The sequence below is a fragment of the Rhinolophus ferrumequinum genome, chromosome 3 (assembly GCF_004115265.2).
Source record: "Rhinolophus ferrumequinum isolate MPI-CBG mRhiFer1 chromosome 3, mRhiFer1_v1.p, whole genome shotgun sequence".
NCBI classification, from domain to species: Eukaryota; Metazoa; Chordata; class Mammalia; order Chiroptera; family Rhinolophidae; genus Rhinolophus; species Rhinolophus ferrumequinum.
The window spans coordinates 95,130,354-95,150,773 of NC_046286.1; the positions used below are offsets into that span (position 1 = coordinate 95,130,354).

The 20,420-nt window shown below is 39.3% G+C and overlaps 1 protein-coding gene across 4 annotated transcripts in view; it reads right to left on the reverse strand.

Moving 5' to 3' along the window:
* The window catches only part of SYNE1 (spectrin repeat containing nuclear envelope protein 1), a 417,051-nt gene that overhangs the window by 193,216 nt on the left and 203,415 nt on the right, over positions 1-20,420 (reverse strand). For 3 of the 4 annotated variants that reach the window (XM_033094253.1, XM_033094230.1, XM_033094248.1), the window contains 9 exons: positions 16,196-16,552; positions 12,102-12,238; positions 11,700-11,877; positions 11,061-11,243; positions 7,022-7,165; positions 6,550-6,705; positions 4,832-4,996; positions 3,320-3,492; positions 1,764-1,917 (listed from right to left, as the gene is read on the reverse strand). In XM_033094253.1, the coding sequence (XP_032950144.1) occupies positions 1,764-1,917; positions 3,320-3,492; positions 4,832-4,996; positions 6,550-6,705; positions 7,022-7,165; positions 11,061-11,243; positions 11,700-11,877; positions 12,102-12,238; positions 16,196-16,552 (1,647 nt within the window). The remainder of the gene's footprint in view (positions 1-1,763; positions 1,918-3,319; positions 3,493-4,831; positions 4,997-6,549; positions 6,706-7,021; positions 7,166-11,060; positions 11,244-11,699; positions 11,878-12,101; positions 12,239-16,195; positions 16,553-20,420) is intronic. The other variant, XM_033094240.1, reaches the window with a different exon arrangement.

A 20,420-nucleotide genomic window follows, 5' to 3' on the forward strand; every position in this document is an offset into this window, starting at 1 on the left:
CTAAGATGATAAATGGAATCATGTCATTCCCTAGCTTAAAATATCATCATCCCAGTGCTGGCAGGATCAAAGGGAAAACCCTCAGGCTAGCAGACATGGCAAGGCATGATCTGATCTGGGCCCTGACACCTCTGCCAACTCACTTCGAACCACCCTCCCCGGTTTATTCTTGCTCCAGCAACACACAGCCTTTCTCTTAGTTCCCTCCCTTTTCAGGGCCTGAGGGACTAACTATTATATCTGCAAGGCTCTTTTCCCAGTGCAGAGACTAATTTCTCTGCACTAAATTCCTTTGGGCACAGTCCACATGTTTGCTGTTCCAGAGAGACCTTTCCTGTCCTCCTCTTGACCCCATGCCACTTTTTTTCTTCACAGCATTTATAGCCAACTGTAAAATGACTTATTCAGCCATTTACTGATGAGCATATGTGTTCCTACCAGCACACAACACTTGTCTATTTTATTCACCTGGAATCTGGGACAATGCCTACATGTACCAAGTTCTCAATAAATATTTACTGAATAGATCAATAAGCTAATCAGGCAATTAATCATTGTAACAATCCTATGAAGTAGACAGTTATGACTGTATTTTCAGATGTATAAATGAGACCCAGAAATGTTAAGTGATTTGGCATAGGTCACACCAGGCCATTCAGTCATTCAAAAAACTTTTACGCAGCATTTGCTCTGCATCAGAGAGCCAAGTACATAGGATATAAGGAAAAGTAAGCCTGCTTATCCACTGAGGGAAAGAGATATGTAACATATATTCTATATAATTAATAGATATGAACAACAAGAACAGAAGAAGTAATCAAGCCTAGCATGGTGGTGGTATCATAGCAAAAATGACTTCTGAATTAATTCCGAGGTTGCCAGGTACAGAGGCTGAGGGAGGGCCTTCAGTGAAAATGTAAGACATTCTGCAAACTCATGGGATTTTAAAAGATTCCGGCACATTCAGGAAATAGTGAGAAATTCAGTAAGGCTAGAGCATGGGTGGGAAGAAGGTGGGAAACTGAAGGAAATGAGGATGGCCAAAGAGATTATTAAAATTCTTACAAACGCAGTGGGGGGAGATTGGTATGATACTCCAGACAAGGGAAAGTCAATGGGGCTCATAAGCAAGGAAGTGAGACATTCACCTTTCTATGACATTTACCTTTACATAATGATAACAGTAGATGGAGACAAGAGCCAAGGTAGGAGTTAGGAATTTGTGTGTGTGTGTGTGTGTGTGTGTGTGTGTGTGTGTGTGTGTATTTTAATGTTGGAATACTATCAATAAAAAAGATTTACAAACACATCCCCCTAAATCTGTCTGTCTATCTATCTATCAATCTATCATCTATCTATCAAATTAAAAATCTTTACATGTAGTACTGTATTAATATGAGCATAATGAAAAATGCACATAAGTAGAAATACAAAAGGATGTAACAAAAAGAAAACATTTTTACTTCCTAATGATGAGCAGGGTGAAGATATTAAAAGATACTACAACTTGCCAAATTTTAAATGGTCTGTACCATAAAAGATGGATCATTGAGGTTTTCCTAGAAGAGAACATTTTCACTCACTAATAAAACAGGCACAAAGCAAAGTCCAGTTTCAGAAGCCATTCCAAATTACGATACAAGCCCCGAACAGTTTTCTTCTGTGTAGAACCCTGTCTTACACAGGTAATCACATTTTCTCATGCCTGTGGCATCTGAAGGAGCCCTTTAGACAACAACTGCAATCTGAAATCCAGCTCTCACCTTGGCTTTTCCAAGAGCGGCTGTTTTCTCCCGCAGCTCCGCAGACTGCCTTTCAGACTCACTTAAGCTGGCTTCCACACTGTCCATCCAACTGGAAAACTGTCGGACATCATCCTGATAACTCGTCCACTTAGAAAGGGCTCCTTCGAGATGACTGAAAGGTAGATGAAAAGACAGCAGTCCACAGTGAGAAGTCTCGTCAGGCCAGTCCTATCCATCGGTCTGCTCTGTCCACTCCACACCCAGGAAGTCCACCCAGAACCGGATGGGGTAGGCTGGGTTGGGCTGCGTGGCCAGGGTTTATCAATCTGGGTCCCTGGCAAGTATGGCCTCAGGAAGCCAGGCACAGCTTAGCCCAGGCCAACAGGCAGAAAAGTGGGGCTGGATATGAAACCTGGAGTCAGTAACCAGGTCACAGGAGACACTGGGACGGGCTTTAGGGCAAACACGGAAGAGAGCCCCTGAGTGAGGTTTTTATGGAGCCGAGCAAGACTCTGGTCAGGGAGAGAATCAATATTTAAGTCCACCAACATGGGCAGAACTTTTAGAGGAGAGGAAAAAAGGCATCAATACAAGAAGGAAGGAGGAAGCAAGCAAGAACAAGCAGGGTAACTATCTTGCATGAGATTTGAAACCAGAGAATTACAATGGAAAAATAGGGTGACATATTCTGAATTGATCTGATTATTAAAACCTGAGTATTTCTCTTACAGATAAATTAAGTGCTTCCTGCTCTCAATACAGAGGTTGCATTTTTAACTCCACTGATGCCTTGTGCCTAATTTTACTGCCATGCTTTGGGTGATTTTGTAGCAGACACTCTGCTCCATCCATGTGTACCCTTGCACCATGCCACTTTAGCCACTGCCAACTGGACTTCCGATTGCCAGCCTCATACCCTCTCGGCCTGAGGACATTCTCTGGCCCCAGGTGCCCTCTCAGCTTCAGTGTAGTATAGGCAAGAAGTGCCAGGGATTGGGGCCCCCCAGGGGCAGCCCCAAACTGCCTTCCTGACTCACTGGGAGTTTATTTACAAATTCTCCAGCTGCTTTACTCAGGGGCAGGGTAGCTCCGAAACACGCGTTCTGCACTGGCTCCCAGCACTGCCCAGCAGGCTTCAGCTTCAGCTGCCCACTGTCGTAACCGGTTTGATTACATGTCCTTTATTGGCTGCCCTTCCTTCCTCATCTCTCTTTCCCATCCCCTACTGGTGTTTCCTGGGGTTACCTCCCAAGGTTTTAATTAATATAGCTTTACATGATGAAACGTTTATTTATCTTTTGATTTTTTAAGCAGTGAAAACAATAAGCTAAGCATGTAGTTATATGAAACAAGGCGTAATATTGCAGGTCAACCTAAATGCAACAATGTATCTGCCAGTTTCTTTTGTTCTAATAAGAAAAAGAAAAGGGAAGGAGGGAGGGAGGGGGGAAGCGGAGAGAGGGAGAGAGGGAGAGAGAGAGAGAACGAACCAGCCCCAGGGACAGTCTGTTACTGACCGGTTATATCGATCCTTTTGTAATGGCCTCCCAGTAGTAGGCTTTAGTTTCTCTTACCTTTTACAACGGATCCCTGTAGACAGAAGGGAAACCCACATATCCTTCACACTCTGCAGCTGCTGTTGAATAGCAGCCATGCCTTCTGGACAGGTGCTCTGAAGGACAGATTCGCCTCTGGTCACTATCATTTTCATCTGGATCTCTTTTTCCTGTTTCACAGATAGTAGAGCCTATAAAAGCCAATACAGAAGTCCTTTGTCATTTGCACGTTGAACATTTCTGGCTTTAAATATTTCAGAGCTCCTGAGGGTTGTAGAACGATAAGCAATTGTGTTGAGCCGTGGACAGTGGAGAGTGGGGGAGTCCCGAGTGGCTAAGTGCCAGTAAACAATCATCAGTCACCCCTGGGTCTCTAAGTAGCCTTGGCTTTGCAGGTCTCCATCCTTCTCTGAATAATCCCTTCCCTCCACTGACATTTTATTTTACTGGTGTTTAATAAGAGAAAAATAAACTACAGTGGAATTCATGAATTCTCAAATTCACAGAATGGAGAACTTTACAAATGTTAAGGCCTCGAGCCTAACAAACAGAAAGACATATAATTTATTTTATAGAGTAATTTATATATTTCAAGTTCTTCATAAGCACTCATCTTTTTCTGTATACAAAGGACATTTGAATCAAAGTCATAAAACTGGTGGTGTCCCCAAAAAGGCAAAGCTTCATGTCTCTCCCTAATCTGGACCTGGCCAACCTCTGCAGATCTGGCTTCAGCCACTCACTGCCACTCATCTTGGCTGCGGCAAGAAGGAACCACTGGCAATTTCTCACACACCCTGCTATTTGTTTACTCTGGCTTTTCCTCATGTGACACCATTCTCAAATCTCGGTTTAGGTATCAGACTTCTGAGAAACCCCCTCCAACTCTCAACCCCAACCCTCCTGCACGGCTCCACTCTGTGTGCCTAAAACAGAGCAAGTCTAACCCTATCAGCTCCTACGGTCCTCTGTACTTCAACCTCCAGCCTCAGAATGAAATCTCAGAGGACAAAGACCGACCATAGTGTATTCGTTTTTGAATTCCTGGTATCAAGACAGAGTGACGATCTCCTAGAACACATCTAGTATATGAATGAGAGATGAGTGAATGCATAAGCATTATTTTACCAGAAATGGAAAATAGAACTAATATCTCAGGATGGGAGAAGAACTGACTACATGACAACAGGCAGGCAAGTGGATTGAACATGATGCAAAACATTCTTCCCCATAAAATGTTGCACTGAAATATTTTCTCAGAATAAATGTGTCAGTGATGTGATTTGAAACTAGCCTCTTAACCAGCTATCAAGCAAGCAATCATATTTGGGCGATTATTTTATTTTTTACAAAGCATTTAGGTGTTCCAAATGATTCAGGGATGCTTAGGCATGCCCACCTTACACAAACAGAGCCATCAACGATTTCCTGTGGAGACAGGTTGACATAACACCAGGCAGATGGAGACTTGAGAAATTTTGAGAAAAAAAAAATTCGGTAAATTAGAGATATTTCCCTTAAAATGCACACCTCAAGCTTCAGCATTCTGCTGTCCAGCACACTTTTGTCAGACGTCGGGTGGCAGTAAGACTCCAGCATGTGGACCGCGTCTGTCATCCAGTCTTGCAGGTCTTTAATCCCGAGGGAGAACTGATTATGCTCTGCCACGATTCTATCCAGTCTTGACACTTTCTCCTGGAAATGACAGACATGGTTTTCCACAGACACTTCACGGCCTGATGCTACCAGCTTGTAAAGCTAACCATTTGGGTCAAGTAACTGTGATAGGCCATAGATTCCAAGGCTGCACAGATACGACTAAGGTCTGCCATTAACCTGTGAGCTGTGTGAACTCTTTCTAAAGAGTAAAATGATGAGAATGATTGGGTCACAAAGCAGAAAAAATTACAATTTGCAATTACAATTGACTGCCCCTCGACTTAGTTGCTATTCTTCTTTATGACAACTATGACCTTTCTTTTTCAGAATCCGTCAAATTTCTTCCTCATACCTTGTCTGGGAAACTAAAGTCGTTTCTTGCTTTCACGTAACACATTTGGCTGCACTGTGCCACATGCCCTATACTGTTAGCCAGAGTTCCAAAAAATAATTATCTGAGATTTTGTAGTATCTCTAAATTGTAAAACTGGGGGCCATAAGTGATTTTGTTTATTAATTACAAGTCATATCCAACACAGTAGAGATTCATGAATGTGTTTTACAGCCCTTAAAGCATTCAAACATCTATTGATTGTGGTTTTCTAAATGAATACACAGGAATAGAAAGTTGTCCTTAATTCCTTCCAATTTTCGATATGTGCCAGATTTCTAAAGACAAACAAAAGTAACTTACTCATAGGAAAAATGCCCCAAGACTATTTGCCCCAAGACCTAGAGTAGTGAGACTGTCTCAACAATGTTTCATTGAGGACCCAAACGAGCAGACCAGAGGTAAGTCGACCCTGAACTGAAGCCACTGACCTGCAGGTGAAGCCAACGGAAAGACCAGACTAAACGACAGCAGGTTCCCTACATTTTAAGACCCAAAATGCAAAATACAAATATAGGGAACAAATGTTACAAGCCACATAAAGGTCAAAGCAGGCTTGCCCCACGAAGTCCAGGAGTGGCTTGTATCACACCAGCTGTGTGGCCTAAGTAAGGTCATAGTGAAAATCCCACTGACTTTTTGTATGAGCTGTTAGAAAAGAAATTTAACCAGTTAAACGAATCATCGTCAGTTTTGAGCTCTGCTCTGTTGACTGAACTGAAACTCTCAGTCAACACATCCTTGATGACTATGTAATGAGTATAAAGAATTTAGACACATTTAAAAAAAATGACCTGACATCCACTAAAATTTCAGCTGCTTTGAATTCACATTTTTCTAAAGTAATTCAATCTGAGATTCCTTAGACCTGACACTGAATTTTGCCTTATGTTTATGCTTTGAGTTTTCAAAATAAAAGCTCCTGAAAACATGCCAATTCAATGCGAAAGGGGACATTTTGTGCGATAGTAGAAATTGGAAGTCCGTTCAGTGTTTGAAAGCTTCTTTGCTCTGTTCCCACAGCCACATTTCGATGACACCACACACACGATGGTCTCAGATCACGAGGCTGGGAATAGACTTACACGCCTTATTCCTGACCTGGGCTTGTCAGGCCAGCCACCCTGCACAGCCCTACCGAGACTCCTGATTTGTGACATTGGTACCACACTCACACACAGCACATGGCAGGCGTTACCTTGGTTAAATTGCTTAGCGCTAGATACTGAGCAGACAGCTGCGACACTCTGTGCATAAAGCTCCTGCTGGCAGCTTGTCCTTCCCACAGCTGCTGAGCTTTCTCTTTTAGCCTGTTGAGCTGAGGCTCGTAGCAGTTTATTTCCTCAAGGACAGACTGAAAAAGCACAAGCACGTTACTATTAAGAGGCTGGGGAAAAGCACATCGCGGACGAAGCTTTGGCCCTAAGAACACGGAAATCAACACGGGCGAGCATAGGTGTCCCCGGACGGCTTTATTATTACACACAGTAGAGACTATAAGACGTAAACAAATGTACTTCAAAGGAAAGCTGGGAAACAGAATCTGTCAGAAATAGGGCAAGGGTACACTCTGTCTCAGGATGGCATCATCTAACTCCAGGCACCTGAACGGCACATTGTACGTGGGGTGGGGATACAGAGGTGGCCGTGAGGGCCCAGCATCTTATCACCTGGAGCTTCTGCTGCTCTCTCCTCTTGGCTGGCAGATCATACAGGCGGTTGCTGCTTTCATGTACCGTCTTCTCAGTTTTACTCAGCCAGTCCTGTATAGGCTCAGCACTGACTTCGAAGTCCTTCATTTGGATCTTTAGATTCTATGAGGGTTTAGAGGGTGTTAGATACAGACACACACAAATTTTAATGGCAGGTCCAAAGTCCTTCACCTGGCCCCACTGCCCACACTCCCCTTCTTTCCCTGTTCCCAATGTCTAGAACTTTCCATCTTTCACCTTGGCACTTGTATAATTTTTTAACATTCTTCAAGGGCTTTGTATGGCACCTGCTTTTTAAAACATGAACTTTCCCTAATTATCCAGCCCACCTCAGAGTTCACACCCACTTCTCAACGTCTATCTTGTTTGTTGGTTATACCAATCACTATACACTTTATCGTAGACTGGGCTGGATTGTGGATTTTCATCTGACGCAGGCTGCCTTGTCTCCACAGCTAGATTACAGGCTCCATGAGGGGAGAGGGCCTGTGTCTGACCCTTCCTGGGCCACACCATGGTACCTTGCAGGAATATAAATAAATATTAGCAAACATTTTGTCGATTTGGATTAATGACGAGGTAAGAGCATCTGTTTTACATGCTTACTATATTTTTAATAAATAATTTGTGTATTCTGATGTGTAAAGATACAAGAAATAGCAAGTCGTGGTCTGTGTTTATTACACAAGAATGTCGTAACTACTTTCATGGATACCTTGTAGGTATGAATAACCACTCAAATGCATTTGATAAAGTTTTCTAGGCTGACATTTCACTTTAGCAAAGTTGTCCATATCCACTGTCCAAGACTTATGAAAGTGCTAGATTAAAGTGAATTTGAAATCTATGTTACCATGTGACCAACTAAAGGCTTTTAAATTAATCAGAGCTTCAGATAGTATTGTCAAAAAACAAGTCCACAAAGGTGAGTTTGAAAATCTAAGTGGCAAGGACGGCAGGAGCCTGAGGGAGAATAGCTCCAGGTTCCATCTTTATCTCATCCAGGGTGTCTACAATGTGGGGACAGTCGGGCCTGCCGTCGTCATCTCTTAGGGAGATGGGTAACAATGGGAAAGTTTTGGAAACTTAAAAGTGCTTCCCAAATGTAAGACGCTAAGCATGATCCTGGAGGAGTTGACTCACATTTAAGCATCATGAGGGCAAGGGTTCTGTTCTGTTTTACTCTCTGCTGTACACCCAGAGCCTAGAATTGTCCATGGCAAATGGGAAGTGCTCAAAAAATATTTGTTGAATAACTAAATAAATTCATAAATTCAAGGTGTTTCCATCTCCTTGCTACTGGAGTCTCGTGGGGCCGCTGAAAGGCAAACTGGGAGCCATGATCCACAATTTAATTCTACAAAGAGATGGGACTGAGGAACAGAGTATTATGTGTTCAGTCAGAAATATAACACAAAAAAGTTAGGTTCCTGGTCTAAGGAATGAATTCACTGGGAAACAGGAAAAAAGACAGCGTGATACTAAGTCAAGCAGCCCCCAGCATTCCTCATCCACTTCCTGTCTATTGGGGTGTGTGGGCCTCCCCCTAAATGTTCATTCTGCAGGATTCCCCCCCCCCCCAGTTACTCCTCCCATGACCTCGGTGACCACCAACAAACGCCTACACTTATGGAATGTATTTATACAACACTTGAAGTCAGAGGGTCTGGCTTTGAACCTTGTCTCCCTCACTTACTAGCTGTAAGAACATGGCAGACTATTTAACCACCTTCTGCCTTAATGTCCTCATCCACAAAATAGAAATAAGAGAACGCCTACCTCAGAGACCGGTCAGGAGGATTAAATGCATTAATATGTGTTAAGTGCCTACAACAGAGCCCGTCTCTGGTAAATGTTCACCATGACTGTCATTAGAGCTCTACCGTCTTTCTTGAGCTTTGCACTCATTTTAACCACTACTTTCCAGGCCATTACCCACCGAGTGTCTTGCAGACACCTCAAATTTAACGCAGATTGAACTGAATTAATTTTTGCAACCCCCTCCAAAACCACCCACTGTATTCATGTCTCAGTCAATGGCATCACCGTTGTGCCATCTTCCCAGCTGGAAACCAAGGATTCAAACCTAACTTTTCCTTCTTTCTTGTGCTCTTCGTCAAATTATTTACCAAAATCTGTGATGTTTTACCTTAGCACTAAATTCTCTCTATTATCATTTGCTTCATTCAGGCCCTCACTTCTCTTATCTGGGACATTCATGAAAGTTTTCTCTGGTCTTACAGCTACTTACTCTTCCCCATTGTAATCTATGCTGTGGTCAGACAGTTGACACGTTTATCTCCAGCTTAAAGACTTGTAGGTTCCTCACTCAGCCTTTCTCCACCAGGATTTTGAGAGAGAATTAAGCCCTGGTCTCCTAAAGCATCCATTGTATGAATTAACCTCTCCCCTATGCATCTAGAATGGTGTGGGTTATGCTCTATCCTTGGGAGAATTGATAAAACAAACACTGTTCTGGGGGTTCAGATAAGGAACCCTGGTCTATTTGCTTAGCACATGAAACCCTTCACTATTTGGCCCTAATCTTCACCACCAGTCTTATTTTTGTTGCTCTTCCCCCAAACTCCGTGTGGATGTCAAACTTCTCAAAGGCTCCACCCGCTGACTGTTGGTATTCAGTACACCCGGGACCAGAACATTCAATTCCTTCTACCTGAAACGCACATCAGCCTTTGCAAACAGAAAGAATGATTAGCTTCTGAGCTTCAGTTAAAATGTTAGTTCTCGGGAAAACTTACACTTCTCCAAATAGAGTTAGTTGTGTTCCTTGAGTGACACCGTACCTTGATCACACCTGCATGATATTGCAATAATTTCTTTATATAGTTTCCCTCTCTAGAAAGTGAGTTCCCTGAGGAAAGGGGAAAAAACTAACCTGTTTGTATTCCTAATGTCATGCCTGGGACACAAAAGGCATTATTATGTGTATTTTATTAATAGGAAGGAAGGAAGGAAGGAAGGAAGGAAGGAAGGAAGGAAGGAAGGAAAGAAGGAAGGAAGGAAGGAAGAAAGGCAGGCAATCCTGACCTATCCATCTACTCCTGGACATCTCTTGAACTTGATAATCTTGCTGTCAGCTAGATGCACTATATTTAATAGCACATGCTTCAGACCTCAGATCACGTTGCATTCATGATCCCTCCAGGGTTAAGAGTAAATTTCTAGCCACTGCACAATGGTTATCACTCTATTAAATGGAGGATGCCTGCCATGAAAGAACAGCCACCATCACAAAGGAGAAATACAATGGTCTCGGGTTAGAAAAGAATTGAGGAAATACACATTTTTGTTTTCTATTATTAATTCTCTATTATTTTTTCCATCCTGCATTAATTATGGTCATAATGAAATTATCTATTTTGCCAGGAAGTGTTGTTTTAAAAGGAAAAAAAAAAAATTCTCCATACATCTAAATTTTACTCCAAGAAAAGAGTTGGTACACAAAATAGATGATTTCACAAAGAAAAAAGACAATTGCATTGTGGCAGTAATTACATTATTATTACAATAAATTCAACTCAAGTTGAAATGAATAAATAAAAAGAAATTATAAAGCCTTTGTCTCTTTGCATACTTAACTCATATAAACTGAGGATTTGATATCGGCATTAGTTATAATATTCCTTCTCACCCATAGCATTATGCAGCCTCACATAGATATTTCTACTCATTCTCCTAGAACAACTTCCAAAATTAAGGGATTTCAAATGAAAGATTAAGTGATATATGCTTAAAAATAAAACCAGTGGTTCCTAATGGTCCATGATAATAGCCCCTACTATGCAAGAGGCTACTTAATTCCTCAGTGAGGCTCACACATCTAGCATTGAGCTGTTTTCTTAATCAAGTTATCCATTTATAGGCAGAGAGGGATGGCCAGCATCATTGACGAGGGGTCCTGGATATACTGAAAATGTGGTTTAACTAACAACAACAAACAACACAGAATGTGTCCACGTAGCTGGCTAAATCATACCTCCAGGGTAGATTCCTTCTGATGGAGATTTGAATGAAAATTTTTCCAATCTTCTTTTGCAGTTGCAATTTTGGCCTGGATACCATTCGCTTTCTCTTTGGTCAACAGAGTACTCAGAAGTTCTCCTTTAGATAGCATCATGTTTAGCTTGTGCTGTCCGTTTTCACTTTCTGATGAAAATTCCTAAAAAGAAAAAATGTAAGATTAGGCATAATAAAATGCTGTGTCCTTTAAAATACACTGATTTTTCTACTTATTTCTCAAAATCACAGAGAAAGAATAAACAATTTTTATTTTATATATTAAGTGACTAAGATTCTTTTATCCTATCTGTACACTGAGAATAAGAATCCTATGCACATGATATGGTTCCTGTGAAAATTAAATGACAAACTCTGCTTATAGTGCTCAGGCAAAATACCTGTCAGGGCTTTTATTTCCTAACGCCGTATTAATATGTAAAAATAGCATGCATTTATATGAATGGACTAGTTTGTCTTCATATTCATAGTCGTCCCAAACAGGGATCTATTTGAAATTTGAGTTCTTTAGCAAAACTTTAATATGATTATAAAATGATTTTACAGGAACCTTTTTAATCCACTTAAGTTCCATTACTAGAATTAATAAGGCTCTCACCTGTATTTTCTGAAGACTTGTGGAAACTTCACTAATATTTTGAGGTATATCAAAACATTTGGCGGTAGTGATTTTTGCATTAACCAACCACTGCTGGAAATCCTTGAAGGCTCTTCGAAATCTTTGCTGTAAAATCTGTTCTTTATTCTGACAGCTTTTGGACGCTTGCAAACAGAGACTAAAACCATGATTCGATACATTGAATGGAAGGGGGAAAAAAAGACAAAGGAGATTAAAATAATGTTTGATAGAATCAACAATTCTTAGAGTATGTACTTGCCATTTAGTAATGCATTTAATGATTAATTTATATTAATATTGAAATCACATCTTCAAATAAACAAACCTCTAGCTTTTTATTTGTATGAAAATAGTTTGAGAACCAATAAGGTCCATGCTCACCAATTATATTCTTTAATCAAGCCAGTAACTTTCCCACTGTATGTACTCAGATCTCGGGAAAATCGACACAGTTCATTCAGCTGGCACTTGAGGTCCTCTGTTTTAGGCTCTGCTTTTTGTAGAGCTTCCAGTATCTCCTATTAGGAAATAACAAGACAGAGGAGCAAGCATTTAAATTGGGAAATTTCCACATCCTCATACTATACATGCATAAATCATATTATAACTTATTAGTGAGGGGAGAGCTAACACAGGGGGTCAGTCAAAGAAATGAGGCCTGTTTTCAGGACACCCCATGGCAAGTATGAGCATTTGACTAATTTGTACCCTTTTCTAGACTTGGATAGGCACTCCTGCTGGAAACATTGCCAAGTAGTTGAATGATCAAGTGGTCAAATAACTTAAAGTAGAATTAGAAAACAACAACAACAAAATAGTCTAAATTCTTTAAAAATAGTCTGGTTAGGTCACCAGAAGATATGTATGTTGTTTAAAGATAATGAAAAATGATTTCAAAGTAAAGCAATGCTTATTTTGGTTGAAAGAGAGAGAGAGAGAGACTGATTTTATGTGGTATATACAATTAACTTTCACATTAGAAATTCTTATAATCCACAAGTCTGATTTAAGGAGTAATTCATTCCTGTCATAGTTTCGTTCATACAGTCATCAAATACTTGCTAAACGTCTGCCATGTGTCCATCACTTTGCTGGATTTAGGGACTACCAAAATGATTAAAAGTATGATTCTTGTACTTGAAAATCTCATAATAAGATGGGTAAGAGAGACATGTGGAAAATTAAAATTCTGTGAATATTTAATCCAAAATAAAGCCTTGAGACTTGGCAAGTACACTTCTGAAATCAAGGCTATGTTCCACTGAATTACACAAGGATGGTCATAAAAAGCAAATGAGATCATTGATGTCAAATACTTGCACAATTCTTTGCACACTAAGCGCCTAATAAGTGAAATCAGCAGGTAGGTAAACAACTCCCAAATATTTCAATGGGACTGTGTAGATAATGGTATCACCAAGGTGAAAAATAATAATAATTATAAATAATTAAAGAGGAGGGACAAGAAGGTGAAGAACTACTCAGAGAGCTGTTGCTGTTACTATTTTTATTCCCAGAGATATTTATCAAGACATGGCCTAGATTTGTAGGAAAACCACACCTCTCAACAAACCCGGCCTGTGTTGCATTCCTCATGCTAGTAAATGGCACCACTGTTCCCCCACTGTTCTGGATCAGAAAACTGAGCATCCCTGGGCCTCACCCATTTCCCCTCTCGCTTTATGCAAGAGATACAGAGGTGTGCTCTATTCTTGTCTTAGATAGCTCTTTTAAGCAGTTACCTCTGCATCTTGACTCTTAACCAGTCCCCATCGTCTTTGTCATTTCTTTGTAGAATAGCACCATATCTTCTCAATTTGAATCCTGTTTCTCTAGTTTCCTCTCCTGTGTGTTCTCATTCCTCAGTAATTTTGTATCTTGGGGCTGTTCCCCCACCTCACAGATCCGGTCAATTTGTAATCATACCTCCAGAGGCAGCTCAGCTGATGACTCCCCTAAGGATTTTCTGCCCTCCTTCCCAGCTCTTAGTGACTTTACCCTTGAGGACACACAGCACCTAGTTGGTACTCATCGCAGTCTGGTGTTCCCACTGGTTTTGGACTTGTTGGCCTTTCCACCTAGACTGTGACTGAGAAGGATGGTGTTCTCTTGGCTTTAAAGTTCTTAATTTAGCTTAGTGTCTGGGGGTAGAGGTATCTAAAATATTTTTTATTTACAAAATTCATAAATAATACTTAGAAAGTTTCTCTCTGAAATGCCAAATGTTAAACTAATAACTACTGTTTTACATCATATTGAATCTTTTATTTAAAGTAGAACATTTTAAGAACCAAAGAAACTTATCATGTACTAAAGAAGTAAATTAAAAAAAAAACAGAGCTTTAAATACTTATAAATTAGGTGCTATCAAAAATGAAAAGCTTTGACTAAAATTTTACACTAAAAAAAAATCTATAACTTTATCATAAATTAAAGCATATTATCAGAATCTTTCATCATATAAATATCAGGTTATATACTTTTGTTTCAGTTAAGTCCTAGAATACATTTTTTTTTTCCTTAGAGGTTATGCAGGTTAAGAAAATTGCTAAATTTCCAACACTAATAGCCATATTCAGAGACAGGAGCTTTGTAAACACAGTGAACAAGATTTTTTGCAACATGATTTCACAGTTTATAGATACTGAATTATATGTTTTTTAAAATTATTTATAGATTTTTAAAAATTTTTCTTGAGTATCATCTTTAATTGCAGAAGAGAAAGTAAACGCTTGTGAAGGCTGATGATTACAATGATTATTACCAATGACAAGCCTCTCCTAACAGTGAAACAAGCCACAAGAACCCTGGCAAATCCAATATTCTGTAAAACTTTTCCTATGCATTCATTGTAATTGAAGAATTGTCTCCATTTAATTTTTTTTTTTTAATTTCCCAGCTTTATCGAGATAGAATTGACAAATTGTTGTGAGTTTCAGATGTATGATATGTCGTGTTGATTTGGTACATTTCTATATTGCAAAATGATTATTATGACCAAAGCATTACCTAACAATTTTATCCTGTCAAATAATTACCATTTCCTTTTTTTTTTTTATGATCGCCACTTTTAGATAAAATAACATTATTCAGAATAAGAGAAAATCTAAGTGTTTGGAGGTTATGTAGTATATTGCTATCAAAAGAATTAGCACTGGAGCCAAATCTGGAAATAGATCTAAGCAGGGGACTGTCATCTTTGAGTTGTTAGTACAGTTAAACACTTTGATTTACTTTTGCATTATCATGTGCCTTTTTGTAGGCCTCTCCTATTATTTTCACTAATAGTATCAATATAAAAAATGATGATAGCTCAAAATAGTAATATAATTTAAATAGCACCACATTTTTCATTTGAAACAATTCACTCATATTCATGGTAGGGAAAGGAAGGGAAACAAAAAAAGAACTAAAACGTCCTAACTGATTTTTTTTGACATCAGAGTGAATAATATTGACCACATGAAACCATCTTCCTTGTCCCAGATTTACAGAACCACTTTCTACACTTTATTCTAGTGTTTAAACCTAAAGGACAGGATGGGCATCAGAAAAAAAACAAACAAACAAACCTAGAAACATTATAAATAAAATAGCATAAATAGATGATTATAAAACGTTCTTTTGTGGTGTGCTATATTTGTTTCAAATACGTGATTTAAAACAAGACAAAGTTAGAAATACTACAAGACTTTCCTACTGGCTGGAGCTATTTTGAAATGTTTCTAACATAAATAGAAACAGAGAAGTTTACTAAAACTTCCTTTTAAGGACATCCACGACTCAGAGCATTATTAAACTGCAAATACTGAGTCTTTCCAAGATACCATTTAACAGTAAAGAAAGAGAATTTTAAGCTGTTGCCTTTTCTTCACTACCCCTTTTATGCTTTCTTTTCCTTTCATTCTGAAAGAGCTGCCATTAGTTTAAAAAAAAAAATGTCCGGAAGGCAACGCATGAGCATGACATTGGAGTTCTGTGAACGGGTTAATTCAAGCACAGCTGTCAAAACTACACATAGGAGAATTAACCCTGGTGAAAACTATTAATTGTGATTACCAAATGTTTCTTTCAAAGCTATAAATTCAATCACTTAATTGTTGGAAATAATTCACTGGCAGGAAAACAGCTAAGACTCTGGTCTATTTATGCCTGCCTCTACCCACAGGCCATTTTTCTCAGACTGAATGGCTGAATACAATATTACAAACTCTTACACCGTTAGGAATGAAAGTCGAATGTTTCCACTAACAATAACTGTTTTTTGTGGTAAACAATAACTTCTTCTCTCCTCTGTCTTTATTTTGATAACTTGATTTATGAGACAAGGAAACAGATCAGATTAATTAGAAATACTTATTTCTTCTGAGAAGAAATGCGTTTGTTTTTAGTTAGCAAGGATTCTTTTTAGTATCAAGGAGAACCAAACACAAATTTCAGCACAACCACCAATAGAAAACAGGAAGCCAACTTACTCGTCCCTTCTGCCAGCATTCCACTATCTCCTTATCTGTGTTCTTGCCTTCCAGGAGACTTAACTGCTGAGCCCACGTTGTCAGAAGGGTACTGAACTGTTCCAGGGCCTGCTCTAGTTGGGCCACTTGGCCTGAGAACTCCTGCTCCGACAGGGCCATTTGGCTAACCAGGGTCTGCAAACTGGTCTGCGTTTGGAATACGCTGTCTTCCCACTGCTTCCAGTCGGCACGCAGGGCCTGCATCTCCGTATCCATGAGCTCACTCCCACTGGCAGTTGTGTTCTGTTTCACTGCAGGGGCCAGCGACTCCACTCTGCTTAGGCGGCTTGCTCCAATCTCTCTGGAATCCATCAGCTCCTGTAATGGAATATCACCATGGTAACCGAGGAGGCGGTGAGTCACAGCAAGTTTCCAAATGTGTACAGAGGGGGACCCTGTCCTGCTATGAAGTTTTAGCAAGCGTGCCCCAGGGAACCAGAATCAATGCGCCCTCCCACCCCTAAGTTATAATGACAGAGAATTGCCATCCCAAGAGCCGAGGCTTGTGGCAAAAGAAGCTGAGGAATCTGCAGGATCCTGAGAAAGACAAAACAGGTTTCCTGAAATCAGGCATTGTTTGAATATGTGAAATTGTTTTGATAGTGCCAGTGGTGTATTCCTCCTATAAATATGCAAATCCGTAGTTCTCCCTACATTTATGGGCAAATGGACAAGGATTGCGGCAGAACTGTGCTCTCCTCTTGGTCTCCACCCCCTTTTCACCATCTTCTACAAGATGGTAGTTTTCACTCACACCTCCATTCTACCGGGAATCATGCCAAATTGCCAGAACGAAAGCATAAGCCCCGCTCAATTTCAAATATTTCACTTCCTTAAGCAGACATCTTTATAGTAACTAAAATGAATAATTCACAGACATACTTAATCAAAAGTTCAAAGTCATTACTAACCTTTAGACCGGGTTCATTTATTTCTATTACTTTTACTTTTTTTTAAAAACTCACTAGAAATTTAACAATTTAGCTATAACTTTTTTGGCTTAACGCACACAAATACTCTAAAGGACAAGATACGATTACAATGTGTAGCTAATTAGGAAAAAGAGCAGCATTTCTTTCTGACATTAGATTTCTTGACTGAAATTTCCCTCACTGGGTTCATCATCTGGTATTTATATATTTATACAATCTATTGCTCCAGCCAGGTTTTATTAATAATACAAAATTATGACTTCACTCCTGGATTAAATACTAGGGAAAGATGATTATTAGGAAAAAACTTCAAAAAGAAAATCAATTACAAATTAATAGGTATAGAAAAAATCGGGGTATGAAACATGCTTACTAAATTATGTTAAACATAAATTATCTAAACTATTCTATATAATATAATTCACATTTTATTAGATTAGCTTGAAACCAATATATCTTATACCATTACATATAAGAGAGTCACGTTTTAGTACAGATCATTTGAAAGTATTTAGTTAAATAGTAGTCCAAATAGTTAGCATTTTATATACATAGTCACACTTTCCTCAGCAGCAGGATTCTAAAAACCTTCCTTATTTATCAGTGCCTAGAGTAAGCAGTGACTTGATGAAGAAAAATCAAAACTTTTAAAAAAGAGTTATGTCTATTAGATTTAAATGCTTATAATTTGCTTTTATGGGTGATTTTCAGTTTGGAGTTCAGAGAATATTAACTGTCAAAACTCAGTTTTCCAATATACTCTCTAATGCACCATCCTAGTTTTCTTTGGCATGAAAATGGGGCATTTCAATATTTGTGATCACTGACTATACTCATCTCGATTTTAAATAAGGACAACATCATTTTAAAGTGCTTTGAAATAACTTTGACACGTTTTTCCTTGTCTCGTATGTAAATTCTTTAAAATATGATATGTACATACCCACATATGTACACATATACCCTCATACCCATACATATTTGGCTTTGAAGTTGACTATTCTCTGTGGTCACTCCTGGGAATCCTCAGCAGGGATGACACTGAAGGACAGAGGAGGTGCTTATTTATTTCCTCCACGCTTCTCTTCACCCAAACACAACCTCCATTCAGGCCGGCCCTGGACTTCTGAGAGGCTTCACTTTTTCCTTCTCAAATTCCAATTTGTTTCTGCCAGCAACTTCTACATGTCCTACATATTTTTTAAGTATTTTATAAATGTATTTCAAAAAAAAGAGCATTTGGCAACCCAGGCAGCAACCTTGAAAAGGAATGATCTTATCTCCTAACATCGTGCTTTTAAACCATTAGTCTCTCCTTGCTGTCTCCTGTCCCACCCTACCCCAGATCCCTGTGATCCGGTCTCTCACCTCACCTGGCTGTGGAAATGGCAATCTGTGGTTGCCAAACAGCCTAACCGCCAGCTCCAGTGGTCATTCTTTGATTCCTCTCAGTGACTGCCCCTTGCTGCTTCTCTGATGGTGACCCCCTCCTCCCCCAGGGGCTTTGGTAGAACCCCACCTTCCTGGTCCTCCTCTTGTTACTATTTCTCCAGTCTTTTTCCCCTCTCCCTTTCAAATCCTCTTCTATGGCCCCTTAATATTGATAGTTTTGGTCCTGTACCCATTGTTCTGTCTGCTTTACATAGAGGTCTTGCTGTCGTTCGCTCTGGTGGCTTAACTATTAACTACAAATGATTCAACCACTGATCATTCCACCTCTGTGTCTTCAGTCCAGCTTCCTAACCTGAAATTCAGACTTGAACATTCAATAGCTTCCTAGATATCACCACCTGGCCAGTTCAAACTCCACTGTTCACAGCTGAACTCCTCATCTTTCGTCCTCTGTAATCCAGCTCCGCTGCCTGTACTTGTTTTACACAGATGGACAAAGGCTTATTGACTCTAGATAACATCTTAACCGTCACCCTTGACTTTTCTCACATTGTCGCTCCATAGCCAATTAAATCACTCATTTACCAAATCCCTTGAATTTTCTCACTGAATGCGTTCTATGTGTCAAGCATGATAATAAATGTTTGATGTGTGTGATCTAATTTAGTCCTCAAAACTACTTTATGAGGCAGGTACTATGGTTATTATTATTTTGCCAACTAAGAAGTTGAAGCTTGAGGACATCAGGTGAGTTGCCCAAAGACACAGCTAAAGAATCAGTAGAGGCAGGATGCAGGGCTGGGTTTTTGATTCAAGAGCCTGAACTCTAAAAGTCTAGTGAGCTATCATTACACTTAGTGTATTAGTTTATAAACATCGTTTTGTGCACCATCATTCCCTAATACACGGTGAGTTCCCTCACGGATGCACAACACTGGCAAAAGGAATGAATGGATGGATGAATAAATTAAAATATTACTGAGAAATGTGTCAAAGAAGTATCTTGAAGTGTCACACAGATAATAAAAACTTTAAAAAGTGCCTTTATGTGATGATCTCATTTAACAAGTGCTTTTATGTGATGATCTCATGACCTCATAGTCATGGTAAGATTTAAATAGGATAAGCACTTAGAAGTAAATATTCAAAAATGTAGTTATTACGTTAACATCAACTATCGTTTTTATGATTTTTACGTTCTGATGTCTGGAGATCAGAACACAATTTCAGTCTTAAATTCTTGACCACAATTACACTCTTGACACCCAACATTTCCTCATCTAAAACAACCACTGAGGGTTTCATCATTACTTTGTAGATAAAAATCTATTATTTCTCATGGTGGGTGGATTATTGCAATGTACTATTCAAGCAATTCGAAATAACTAGAAGACACTAAGATCTCCAACTTTCTCAGTGGTGTGAACGTCTATTCTTTAAGTTGCTCTTATAGGTGATAATGTTAATGTCCTTTAAAGTATTATGTTCCATTATGCTGTTATACTATTGGCTAGGAAAGCAGTTTAAAACATCTGGCAGTATGTTTCTAAGTTATCTTTCAAAAATGTTTAACTAAGGTACTGTATAAACTTCTTTTTCACCGTGCTGGAAAATAGTATTGGTTTTGTCAGCCCATCAAGATGGTATACATTTTGTAGTCACGCTACAACAATAAGCACATTGGCATGCAGAAGCACACGTGGACAGTCTTCCAATAAAATGTTTTCAATTCCTATTTTTCCTCTTGCTTATGTTTAGAAATCATGAGGTGCAAGGTAATAAACACCAGCAAATAGAAAACAGGTCAGAAACATTTTCAGTAACAGAATCTTATCCATAGAATCTTTATCACAGGTATGTCA